Source organism: Tachypleus tridentatus, chromosome 8, assembly GCF_004210375.1.
Source record: "Tachypleus tridentatus isolate NWPU-2018 chromosome 8, ASM421037v1, whole genome shotgun sequence".
NCBI lineage: Eukaryota > Metazoa > Arthropoda > Merostomata > Xiphosura > Limulidae > Tachypleus > Tachypleus tridentatus.
The window spans coordinates 4,189,692-4,203,321 of NC_134832.1; the positions used below are offsets into that span (position 1 = coordinate 4,189,692).

At 30.1% G+C, this 13,630-nt stretch overlaps 1 protein-coding gene across 7 annotated transcripts in view; it reads left to right on the forward strand.

Annotated features, from left to right (window-relative positions):
* Positions 1 to 13,630, forward strand: part of LOC143258428 (DDB1- and CUL4-associated factor 6-like) — a 126,648-nt gene that overhangs the window by 45,967 nt on the left and 67,051 nt on the right. For all 7 annotated transcript variants that reach the window (XM_076517349.1, XM_076517351.1, XM_076517354.1 and 4 more), the window contains exon 7: positions 10,701 to 10,861. In XM_076517349.1, the coding sequence (XP_076373464.1) occupies positions 10,701 to 10,861 (161 nt within the window). The remainder of the gene's footprint in view (positions 1 to 10,700; positions 10,862 to 13,630) is intronic.

A 13,630-nucleotide genomic window follows, 5' to 3' on the forward strand; every position in this document is an offset into this window, starting at 1 on the left:
AGGATGCAGCTATGGGTGAAAGTTGATGAGAACAATGGAACCTAGAAAACTGTAAAATGCCAAGTAAAGGTAGATTTTAAAAGTGAAGAAAGTGGCTACAGAAGAAAGCAACAAAACTTTCCATGCAGACCAAATACTGACTAAAATCTGAAGTTGTCCTGCAGGCTAATTACTTGTGGGTTCTCTTCTAAGGCTTCTTCCTTCACTGTTTCATCTATCATTTTGTACTTTTACAGATTCAATGGTACTCTGCTAGCCACATCTTCTTCTGCATTATACCATAAAATTCATCATGTTTTATCTGATGAAGACCTTTTCTAGCATTTTATATTGTCCTTACCTAACATGGAAATGAAGCCCATAAAAGTTGCCAATCCATTTGATTAAAAATGTACTTAAAGTACTAATGAAAAATAACGTTTAAGATGTGAATTATTTTATTTATCTGCATTAGTTGTTGTAGTAGCTGTTACATTATTCTTACAAAAACTATAAAATACTTTGGATTGGAAAAAGAAATTAGATGGTGCTCATATTTTATTTGTGTAATATAAAATAATGTTACAGTAAATAATTACATATAATTCTAGAAACCATTTTATTTATGTATGATATTTTTACATGAAGTCTTTATCATAAATTTTAGCAACATCACACGTGTAACTGTAAGTTTTTAGAACATTTTAATAGATGGTGTATTTAATTTCTACAGTAGTCATTTATGAAAACAGCTAAAAGAACAGAGTTTAAAAGTAGCAAATCTTTAAGAAATATATTTTAAGGTTACTTCTGACTTCAGAAAATAATATTTTCAGAGTGACTGTTTATAAATTCTGTTACACTTGCAAAAGGCTAAAAATATTCATTGTGTTTAATTACATTTAACAATGAGGTTAAAATATCAATAATGTAGTAAACACAATATAACCTGACATATACAATAGAACTTTAAATAAATTTAAGTAAATAATAACCTGAATTCATTTGCTTTCTAAATAGATAAACAAAACGTTTTTTGAAAAGCTATGTAATGTATTGCAAAAATGAGCTCTCAACTGTCCAGTCTTTTCAAAACAGAATGAGCATGATTTATGTACACCCAGAAATAACTGCATTCAAATGCAAATTTGTGCTGTCATAGGTCTAATGAAACTTGATTATGTAAATTTCCAAAGCTTGTGTTTTTAAAGAACCAGTTAACTTGTATAGCTGCAGTGATAAAGGCCAGATTCATGTTTATAAATTAAAGTATCCTACTTTCATCTTCTGTGCATGGAGTTTTTCTTATATAATGATTATCTATCACATAGTCACTGAATATCTTCATTTTCTACTGGCTACCTTCAGCTATATAGATATTCTTGTTACTCTCAAGCTAGTTATTAGGTTATTCAAAAAATAATAGCAGATTTAAATTTTTAACTGTGGTAAAAAATTTATAAATTTCAAAAGCAACTTTATTAATTGAAATAGGAAACAAGTGGATCTATACACTTTTGCGAATGAGAAATGAGACTATTTATGCCATGACGATAAAACTGAAGTCCTAGAACTCAAAAATTCCACAAAGCCATTCTCTGCTGCTGCTCTGTTGTTGAATTTTTTGTCCTGTGAAAAGTTGTCCAGATGCTTGAAAACGTGGTAGCTGGTGGGTGACAGGACTTGAGAGAAAATATGATGAGGCAGTGTTTTGTAGCCTATTTTGTTGAGCTTCTGTAGCTCCATTTGAGCCATACGTGGTCGAGCATTATCATTAAGCAAGATTGTTCTTCTTCAAATGACTAATGCTGGTATTTTTTCATGCAACTTTCAGTGAATTTCTTCCAATTCTTGTTAGTAAACCTCTGCAGTGATATTCTGGCTCTGGCTGATCAAGCTGTAATGGATAATACTGGCTACAGACCACCATACAGTGAGCATAGTCTTCTGTTGGTGCAGCGTTGGCTTTAGGAAGCGTTTTGAAGCCTTGTCATGGCTGGAAAATCATGCAGATTGCTTTTTGTTGTTGTAAAGGTTCCACTTTTTGTTGAAAGTGACAATTGGACCAAAAATGGGTGATATGTGCAAAATCAGTATAGAGCACAGTTTAAATTGGCAATTTTTCCGATTTTCACTGAGTTTGTGTGGAACCCACTTGTTAGGCTTTTTCACTTTTACAATTTGCTCAAGATGGTTCAGAATTGTGGAAATACTAACACCCAATCCTTGTGCCATTTCTTGAACAGTTTGGCGTGGGTTTCTTTCCACTAATGCTCTCAGTTGGTTGTTTTCAATAGCAAAAGGAAGTTCTCTGCTCTCCTTATCTTCAAGACTCGCATTTCCATAATGAAACTTTTTAAACAAACATTGCTTTGTACATTTGTAGGTGGTTCCTTCACCTCATGCTTGATTGATGATGTGACCAGTTTGAATTCATACAAAAAATAATACAAAACTTTTTTTTTTCCATCATTAATTGTAAGGGTCTGAAATATTGGAAATAAAGTTGTAGAAAATAATAAAAGTACCAATTAATAGAAGAAAGTTTAGTTTTTCAATGATATATATGAAGTCAGGCCAGGTGATTAAGGCACTCGACTTGTAATCCGAAGGTCTTAAGTTCGAATCCCCATAATTCCAAACATGATAGCCATTTCAGCTGTGGGAGCATTATATGTGATCATCAATCCCACTATTTGTTGGTAAAAGTGTAGCCCAAGAGTTGGCGGTGGGTGGTGATTACTAGCTGCCTTCCCTCTTGTCTTACACTGCTAAGTTAGGGATGGCTAGTGCAGATAGCCCTCAAGTAGCTTTGCATGAAATTCAAAACAAAACAAACCAATATATGAAGTTGTAAAAAGGACAGGTTTCTTACCCCTATAAATGACAAATTTTAGTATAAAAATCTTCAATTATTTTTCAAACAACCTAATATCTTTATATTAATCATAAATATAATTTTTATTTCTTGTTCTGTAATAGAGGTAGCAGATTAAGTTTTCATTTCATCTTAATAAACATGCAATTCAACAACAACAATACAAGACTGAAGACTTTCTAAAAAATTTCATAAGAGATTGAAGCAAAGAACTAACATACTTGTTATAGGTAACAGTTTTATTTTGTTAACAAAATTATGTTAAAAACACTTACTGCAATATATTCAGGTATATAATTAAAACATCTCATTTGTCAGTTTTATTCATTTAAATTTTTTGCACATTTAGCACAAAAATGTAATATAAACATTGTTGGGGAAACAGATTAGAGCATTTACAGTTTCTCTTAAAATATTGCTTCTCAGTTAGAGGTATAAACCCATGTAGCTAACTGAACAACTCTGTACATGTGTTACTGTACTTCAGTTAAAATGTTTTGAAATATAAGATGTATCAAGAACTTTTTAACATCATCAAGGCTTTTTATAGTTAAATTATTACAGTTATGGTATGTACATTACGTGGCATTGAACTTGATGTAAGGCTATATAATTACACTGAAAACATAATTTTTAAGAAATATTTGATGAAAACATCTTAAACTGTTATCACTCAACAAGAACTGGGCTTCAGTTTGATGCAGTTTATGTTTTATGTGCTTGACGTGTAGCATAAAAGGTTCTAGGCATAAATTTCCACTACTACTGTTATATTCCTCCTGGAAGGTAAGAAAATGCATGAAGTATGTAATAATTTTATTGACTGAACATATACAAGTTTTAGTTAATCATTAGCATTTTTTAGATTAATAAAGCTAAACTAGTTGGAGGACAACAAACTGCGAAGTTCAGTATTTTATATCCTATAGTGGTACAGTAGTAAGACTATGGATTTATAATGCTAAAATAAGAGGTTTGATTCCCCTCATTAAGTAAAGTGGGTTGCGTGATGTGGCTTTGGTATAAAAAACACAGTAATGTATATAATAAAACATTTTTTTGTAGATTCTATACATTTGGTTCTAGTCATACCACTATTAAGATTTTTAAGAGGTGAAAGAAAAAGCTACATTAGGGAGTTTTGTGTTACACTTTCATTCTGTTGAGTATCTTACTCTTCATGATTTAGTTCCTTGATTCTGTTTATCAGGATTATATTGTACCATTTATAACTTTGATACATTACTTGATAAAAGCACTGCCTCTTTGAGCTCTTCCAGACACAGGAGTTTGACCATGTCTGTATGTACCAGTTGATTTTACATTCAAACAGCTTTGCATCTAGAGCACTTCACTGGCAAATTCATATATATATATATTTTTTTTTAATTCTGGGTATTAATAAAAAAAATTTGTCCTGTGATGTGGGTTACTAGGTTGTAGGTACTAATCAAAGCAGCAACTCTCACAGACCCATATTGGATATTCTACTGAAATAGGTCAAAATTAGAGCTTAAGAACTTAAGTAGTTACTAGAGGCATAAATGTCATTGTTAATAAGAATTGTTTATGTTACCACGTCATGAGTACTAATCAAATCAGCAGTTCCATTACCTTATGGCTATTCTATTTAAATAGCCCAGAAAGGAAACTTTAAGAATTTTGTAAAGCAGCAGTTCCATTACCTTATGGCTATTTTATTGAAATAGCCCAGAAAGGAAACTTTAAGAATTTCGTAAAGTAGTTTCTAATGACATAAATATAATTCTAAATAGGGAATGTTCAAGTTATAAGTATAGATTATTAACTTTCTCACCATGGTCTCATCCCAGAGACCAGTCTTATAAATAATTTGTAGTTGTTATAGTATTCATATTAGAACTGTTAATACAGTACGTCATCATAATGAAATTTTACAGATCATCAGTACACATCACAAGGCTTTCTTATGCAAAATATTAATTTTTAAATTACGTTTTAAGATTTTTTAAATAATGATTTATGCATTTTTTCTTTTCGAATGTTGACTTTCCAACATGCAAAGTAATTTTAATCTTAAGATTAAAAATACATTTATGCATCAGTAAATTATCAAATTTCACAGGACAAAATCCTTGTAACCTTCTAGTGTCCTTCAGATAATTATCAAACATTATTTGTTAAAAAAGAACTTTGTATTGTACTTGTTATTTTCACTTTTGTATCTCTGTATGGGTTTGGTCAATTCAGCTGACCATGTAACAACCATAAAAAATTAAATAAATAAAATGTATGCTTTCTGTGTTCTAGAATAACTACAGGTTATAACATGAAACTACAAATGTTTAGTCTAAATAGCTCAAATCTCTTAACATTATACATCCATGTATATGTATTTTTCATTTTATTGATCTTTCAGCCATGCTTGACTAACATTAGAGAAGTTAAACTTATATGGTTCATGCTCACTCACATTTCCATATTTGAGAACATAAAACTGGCCTTTACAAAGTGACTTGTTTTGGCTTTGTTCTAATGGACCAATATTTTGTAAAATACAGTCACATTTTGTTAATAATACATGATATAAATATATACATTGTTACTATTTATGAATAAATTCTTAAATTTCAGTTACTTTTCTAAAAAAATAGATCAGTTGATAAAGAAGTATAGAAAATAATTTCTCTTCTAGTTTAGAATTTTGTACTCATTTATTGCTTGCCATAAGTTGCTAAGCCTTATTAAATTTTTCACTTGATGGATGTAAAATAAAATAATTTTTTGAGGTTTATATATATGCATTTTGAATAACAAAAAATCAAATTACTATAACAAGATTCCACTATAATTTATCAAGCTTAGTAACTGAGCTGCATTTGAGTCAAAAATATTTTTCAAGTTCACTTATGCCTTACCTTATTTCTTGGAATCTGCTATGGAAAGAAAAGGCTTCCCTCATAAATACTTCACAGAGTCTGGAAAATCCACTAGGGAGAAATTCTGAGCTTGCAGTTGACTAAATGTATGTCACTGGGTGAAGTAGGTGTACAAAAGCAAGTATTTTCAAAAATGGAAGAGGTGGGCAGAGTCCCCTTGGTTGATTCACTAAGTATGTTAACAAATCAGAAAATAGAAATGTTAGGAGATTCTTCATTATATTTTAACACATTAATATTGTTCATTTGAGTTTCTAATTTATAAGAAATTACAGACTTCGTATGTGGACATCACAAATGTATAATTTGAAGTAATGCTGCATTCAGTATACCACATAACACACAAAAATCAATAATTTGGAATTTTTAAAATATTTACTTTTATATTATAAAAGTAATTAATGTATAACACTAAACGTTGAATTATTATTTGCAATACAATATCAAACTTTATTCATAAAATAATTTTTCAGTGATGACGAGAAAATCCACTTGTAGAGAAATATATATGTAAAATAGTACTTTAATAAAATTTTGAATGGGAATCTACAAACATGGTGACATGGCCTTTGATCTGTGATCATAGGAAGGGTAGGATTAATACAGAAACTTATTATAATTATATATAGCCTAAACACAGTTCCATAAAGTAGGTTAGGTTAAATCTGCCTGATGCATAAATTCACTGGTATTTTATATAGCTTAAATTCAGTTGTATGTAGCAGTTGACCAAGATGACCAAAGGTAGATCAGTTTGGTTTGAATTTAGTGCAAAGCTACATGAGGGCTATCTGCACTAGCCATTCCTAATTTTGCAGTGTAAGACTAGAGGGAAGGCAGCTAATCATCACCACCAACTTTTGGGCTTCTGTTTTACCAACAAATAGTGGGATTGGCTGTAACATTGGCTGATAGGGCAAGCATGTTTGGTGTGACAGGGATGCAAACCCGTGGCCCTCGGATTACAAGTTGAGTGCCTTAACCACTTGGCTATGCTGGGCTAGGTAGACCAGTATAGATAAGGTTAACTTAGTTAATTACCTCTTGAGAGAGAGGGATCAATACTGATTTAGTAATCAGAAATTTGTCAGAGCTTTCATAAATTATATTCATATTTTTCTTTATCCTAAAACATAAAACTAGACAACTATATAATTCATCTGAAATGAATGGAACAAAATACAGTAAAAACCTAAAAAAGCTTCTCAGCTTTCAGCATTCAGAAACATGCATTATGATTCATGTCAGTAGGTAATATGGGTACTAAAGTACACTGTTACCACACCACACACCATAAGATATGTTCATATAATCACATCAAAATAATCTTTTATGCTGTTCTTGTGTGAGATATGTATATGTATATACAGTGGCCAAACTAGAGAGCAGTGTAGGAGCACACATACCCCTATTACTTTTATGAGGATGAACACTTTATTGTATATAAAGGGTTGTGTAAGGTATGAAAATTGGTAGTTACTGGGGACTTAATTGGTGGTGGTTGAGAGATATAATAGTTCATTTAAATAACTTGCTTGGGCTTTTATTACTCTATACTAGTGTAATTTACTTACTGTGCTACTAATTAAGATAAATGAGTGCTTTACTACTATAATGGGGGCTGAAATGCCAACCCCAGGAGTTAAGTATTTCCTAAGTGGTAGTACCTGATTTCTTTTTTACTTTGGAGAACAGTCGCCTTCCCACAACTGTTTGCAGGCAGTTAAGAATGATGTACATATGGGACATTGTAGGCTTAAGCATCAACATTTCATTCTTTTAACTTTAATTTCTTTTGAAAACTTTATTTTTATGAATTTCTTCGTGTGATACTCGTGAATGGAGGTTAAGAAAAATAGACAGTGTATCTCCACAGTTACCTCCAAAACTTAGGGCACATTTTATATTCCACATTATAGCCTGTACCCTGGAGAACCTTTTAATTTATATAGCATCTTCAATTTAATTTTGTTTTGTGTTTGTATGTATATGTATGTGCTACAATCTAGTGGTAACAGTGTTTCAGATGCTAATATTTCCCAAACGTACTTGTGACAATATTTGGTTTTATCTTTTAAAATCTGTAACTTGAAATTTAAACATAGCAATTAATCTTGATACTGGAGTTAAGTTTTTTTTCCATTCGTGTTTTTCTTATCACCAGTGGTAAAAAGATAAAAGATATGTAATTACCACTTTAAAATGGCAGACTCCTTGAAAAGATAAAATATAGTGTTTTGTGGTACACTATTGAAGTAATGCTCTTAACTAATTTTTTAATTGCAAAAAGTTGTATTTCAAATGGAATCTTAATTTATTACTTGTACTCTGATACAATGACAAGAATGGAATCTACAAAAGGTTTACATATTTCTTACACTACGTATTGTTCAGTAATGGTTCTTTCATCTTAGTTATATTTGACCTTGCATTATTTTAATATCTCACTAGCCACATTTGTACATTATTCCTGAGTTTATAAAATATTTATAATTGCATGTAACATAAAAAATGTATCTCTTTTTGTAATATGATAATTTGAAAATTAGTTTGGTGTTTGATAAAACATACACTCAGTTAAGAATAATAAAGTCAGTTGTGAAAATTACACATGAAAGTCAGACAAAAGAACAAAAACCAATTGTTTGTTTTTGCTCATAGAACTGATGTTATTTTATTTGTTGGTAGAAGTGCAGTTTAAGGTAATTTAAACAGTTTGTTTTTAATTATGCATCATTCACTGTAAGTGTGGACAATGTAATTTTGATACGTAATAGAATATTGGACAAAGATATCAACATGTCTTTTGTGCTAAATAATTCAGAGTAGTAGATTGTTAGTAATTTATTTAATTACTTTATTTAAAATCTGATTGAGTGCATGTATTAAATTGGTCAAGATCATGATTTATGTGATAGAATTACTGTTCTGTGGTCAAGGTGTCAAAACATGCAGAGGTAGAAATGTTAAGATTACCAAATATTTTGCATTACTGATAATATTAGTAATTCATCATTGCAAAAAAGTTTCTTCTCTGCTTATTTGTCTATTATTTTCAGTATAGCTCACATGAATATCACTAATTGTAAAACAGTGTTATTGTTATTAATTATGGTGTATTGATTTAGCCCAAAGATAACATTTTGTTTGGTGAAACAAAACATTTGTTTCAAAATTAAATATGTCATAAAATATACAAAATCAAATTTGACCAAGGCTTACTTAATATGTTACAGTTTTCTACATGTACAGCTGTCCCTGTGATTTATGGATGCTTTATCTCTAGCTGTATATAATTTTGTGTCTTCTATATGCAGCTTTCTGTAGAAATATGAACTAAAACTAAATAATACAAATAAAGTAATTTTAGAAACCTAAGTTAAAACTCTGTTAACACACATTGTCATGTAATATGACAACAAGGTCTCGCTTAGTAACAAGTATATGTCATACGACAGTATTAGGCCTATTACATTTCTAAGCAATACATTCATTATATAAATTCATTAGGGATGTTCAGTAATAAGGAGGGTGTATATGTGATGAATGTAACATGGTCAAAAACCAATAAATAGTCAAGGATTAACTCATAGACATCCTCTTGACTATGTCCACATCTGTATGCTTTTGGGATTCCACTATTAAAAGGTAATTGGAAAGTTTGGTTGGCTTCCATTCTTTCTCTTATGGCTATGTTGTTTTATATATAGTTACCATCTAAGTTGAAATCAACATCTTGGCCCCTAAACTTTTATCTTTTCAAAAATAAGTGTATTATGCTCAGTTTTAAGTGCTTAGTTTTTGGTAATCCACATCTTGTTATACTACAGTTTTTGTAGTATTTGGGTGTCTTATGTGATTCTCAATGATTTGTACACACATGATCTTTATGCCTAATTTTGACAGTGGAACAGTTTTATCTTAGTTTGTCAGAGTCTCTCATTTTGTTATTTTGACAGTGTTGTTAGAAGTGAGATGTTATTAAAATATACTAAATATACTAAAATTTGTGGAATGTGATTGAAAAAATCTGCACGTCTCATGAATCACTCTCCTACTTCTTTGCTATTCATCAAAGTTAAATTACCTGAATGATCTTTCTTGGTTTTTAACCGAGAATCTTAGCATTACTAGAATAGTAATTAGCTATGTTTATATTTTGCTGATTAATTGATATAATCAATCATTTATGAAGATGAATTACATTCATTATCATAATGTAAAATAATCAGTTAACCAAAATTGTGATTAAATCAATTAGTGTTACAAAATAACAGACTAGTTTAAATTAGTGTGTATGATTGTCCAAGTATTGTGAAAATAATCAGTTAATTAGATGAATGTCTTTTTTCACAGTAATAAACTAAAACATATATATAAAGACAAGACAAACACATATTTTGATTTTTAAAACTTGTGTGGGTGAATCAGATGTTCAACATCTTGTACTGTGAATTTATTATTTTACATTATTAACAATGAGTAGGTCCATCATGGCCGAGTGGTTAAGATGCTTGGCTTGCAATTTGAGGGTTGCAGGTTCGAATACCTGTCACACCAAGCATGCTCATCCTTTCAGTTGCTGGGGAGTTATAAGATGATTGTCATTCCCACTATTCATTGGTAAAAGAGTAGCCCATGAGTTGGTGGTAGGTGGTGATGACTAGTTTCCTTTCTTGTAGTTTTACACTTCTAAATTAGGGATGGCTAGGTCAGATATCCCTCCTGTAGCTTTGCACAAGATTAAAAAACAAACAAACATTGGCACTGGGATTATTTAATTGTGAACTAAATTCTTATATTTCAGCTAGCATAATCTTACTGTAATATGTAGAGAGTTACTGATATTGCTGCAGCACAGTATTTAATTAGAGAAGGTGATTTAATATGATTATAAATCTTGTTTCTGATCATACTTTTTATAGGAAGTTTCACTGGTGAAGGTATACAAGCTGTTATTTCTCGGTTTACTGTCCCAGAGTTTGGAGGTCGCAGTCATCGTATCACTTCCTTGTCATATAGTCCAGATGGGCAGGAAATGCTTGTTAGTTATTCTTCCGATTACGTATATTTATTTAATGTTCAGGTATGAAAATAAATATTTTAAGTTTTTTCATCATTTCTGACAATTGTTTTTAATGCATTATCAAGTGGTTGTTGATTACAGTTTGAAAAAAAAGTTAATAATTGAAATAGATGGTGTTTTGTTTCTCATACAATAACATTTTACATCTTTTTATTATAATGTAAAATGTAATACTTATTATTTTTGCTTCTTTCTTTGTGTTATGAGTGCTTTAGATGGTAGTAAGGCACGTTTATTCTTTGTGCTTCATACTTAATTTATAGTATTTTCAACTGATCTTGTATAATATTTATCTAAGGAATTTTGCAGTAAGTAAACATAAAATTTAACTTGTAATGATATTGGGCTTTTGTGATTAGAAAGTTATTATACAATTCAAGTGAAGTTTAAAAAACATTACTTTAGAAAAAACAGAACAGTTGGAATTTTCATTATTTCTTTCCAACATTATTAACGAATTGTATAACTCATACCTAAAAAAACAAACATTTTGAACACACAGTAATGAAACAAAAATTGTATTTCACTAAAAAACACATGCACAAAACAAACTGGCAAGTCAACTAAATTATGAAATAACAAAGAAATAAAAACTTTAAAATACTAAAGCTTATCAGAAGACTTGAAATGTAAACTTCTACTGCACTTTTTTTCATATCTATATCTTTTTTCATTTTGAAAACTGGTCATTGTGTTGGTTTATGATATGCTTATTTAACACCAGTGTGTTCATTGTGTATTAAAATGTTGAAGAAACTAAAATTTAAGTTTTTTTTTATTTCATTCAGATAAGTTTATAATGAAGTAACCTATGTTATGTTATTAAGTTCTTTAACAAAATGATACTTCTTTAACAGCTAGAAGTATTATATCATTCTGTTATTAGTCAGTGTTAATTTTTTTTAAACAATAGTCATTAGTGAATTTCTACAAGCAACAGGTACTTGGTCATAAAACTGCATTTAAAGGTATTTTTGTAAGCACTAATCGCCATAGCTAGCTCTAAGCATTAGCTCAGTAGATTTCAGTGTTTAAAAGGAAATTGAAAACTGTATTTTAAGTGAACACAACTTATAAAATATACCAGAAAATGTTTTAAAAGACATACAAAAGTTTCTGTATTAGACATGTCTAATCTAACCTGCTTTTTAGAATCAGGTTTACATTATATAAAGTACCAGTGAGTTTATGTATAAGGCAGATATGATAAACCCTGCTTTATCAAACTGAGATTAAGCTATATAAAATACTAATAAGTTTATAGGTTAGGCATATTTCACCTGAACAGTCAGGTATACTTTATGGAATTAGGTTTAAACTATATAAAATACTAATAATGTTATGGATTAGGTATATTTCACCTAAACAATCAGGCCTACTTTGTGGAATTAGGTTTAAGCTATATAAAATACCACAAACCTTTTTTGTAGTAAACAGTTTTGATCTAACTACTTTATGTAATTGGATTTAAACTGTATAAAATACCAGTGAATTTATTTATGAGGCAGATTTGACCTAACCTACTTTATGGAATTGTACTTAAGCTACTTATGATTACAATAAGTTCCTGTATTAACCCTACCCTTCTTATGGTCACAGGTCAAAGGCAATGTTATTGCATTTCTAGACTCACATTCAAAATTTTATTGAACTATTGTTTTATGAATGTATGCCAATAAGTTTGGTATCAAATTGTAGATTATAATTAAAATTAACAAATTTGGTTTACTTTATGGGTAATGTATAAATTAATTAATATCCTAATTTAAAAGTAAATAGTTTTTAAAAATCCTAAATATCAATTTTTATGTGTCACATGGCATGTTGAATGCAGCATTAGTTCAGATAAGATGTTTGTTTTGTTTTAAAATTTTGCATAAAGCTACACAAGGACTATCTGCATTTGATGTTTGTGATGTCCAAATACAAAATCTATAGTTTCTTGTGAATTGGATACTCAAATTACTAATATTGACAAGAATATAAGATATTCTAAGATATTCATATACGTAGTGAATCACCCAAGGTGGCCCTACCCACCTCTTCCAATTTTGAAAATAGTTGTTTATGTACACCTGCTTTGCCCAGAGAGTTGTGTATAACCAACTGAGAGCTCAGAATGTCTCTCAGTGTTTTCTCAGCCTATGCGAAGTATTTACGTGGGAAATCCTTTCTTTTCATGGTAGATTCCAAGGAGTAAGGTAAGACATTAGTGAGCTCCAAAAATTATTTTTGGACCCACATCCGTATTTGTTACTGAGCTTGATAAATTATAGTGAAATTCTATGGTATTGATATAGTAATTTATGGACATTTCTTTTTCAAAGTGAATATACACGAAACCTAAAAAAATATTATTTTGTTTTACATTCTCCCATGCAAAATTTGATAAGGCTTAGCAATTTACAGCAAGCAGCAAACAAGTGTGAAGGTCATAACTTGAAGATATAATTGTTTTCTCTACTTTTTAGAGACTGTATTTTGTTTTAAGAAAACTGAAATTTTAGAACTTGTTTGTAAGTGTTATTAATGTATATACTTATATAATGTATCGTGACCAAAATACTAGTCCACTAGAACACAGCCAAGACAAGTCACTTTGTATATGGTAATGTGAGTGCATGTGTGCTGAGTCATTGTAAAATCTGTAATGTTAGTGAGGCATGACTGAAGATTGAATAAAATAAAAATAATAGCTACGCATAGGTGTATAAAGTTATGGGACTAAAGCTACTTGGTCTAAACGTTTTGTGTTACGACCTATAATCA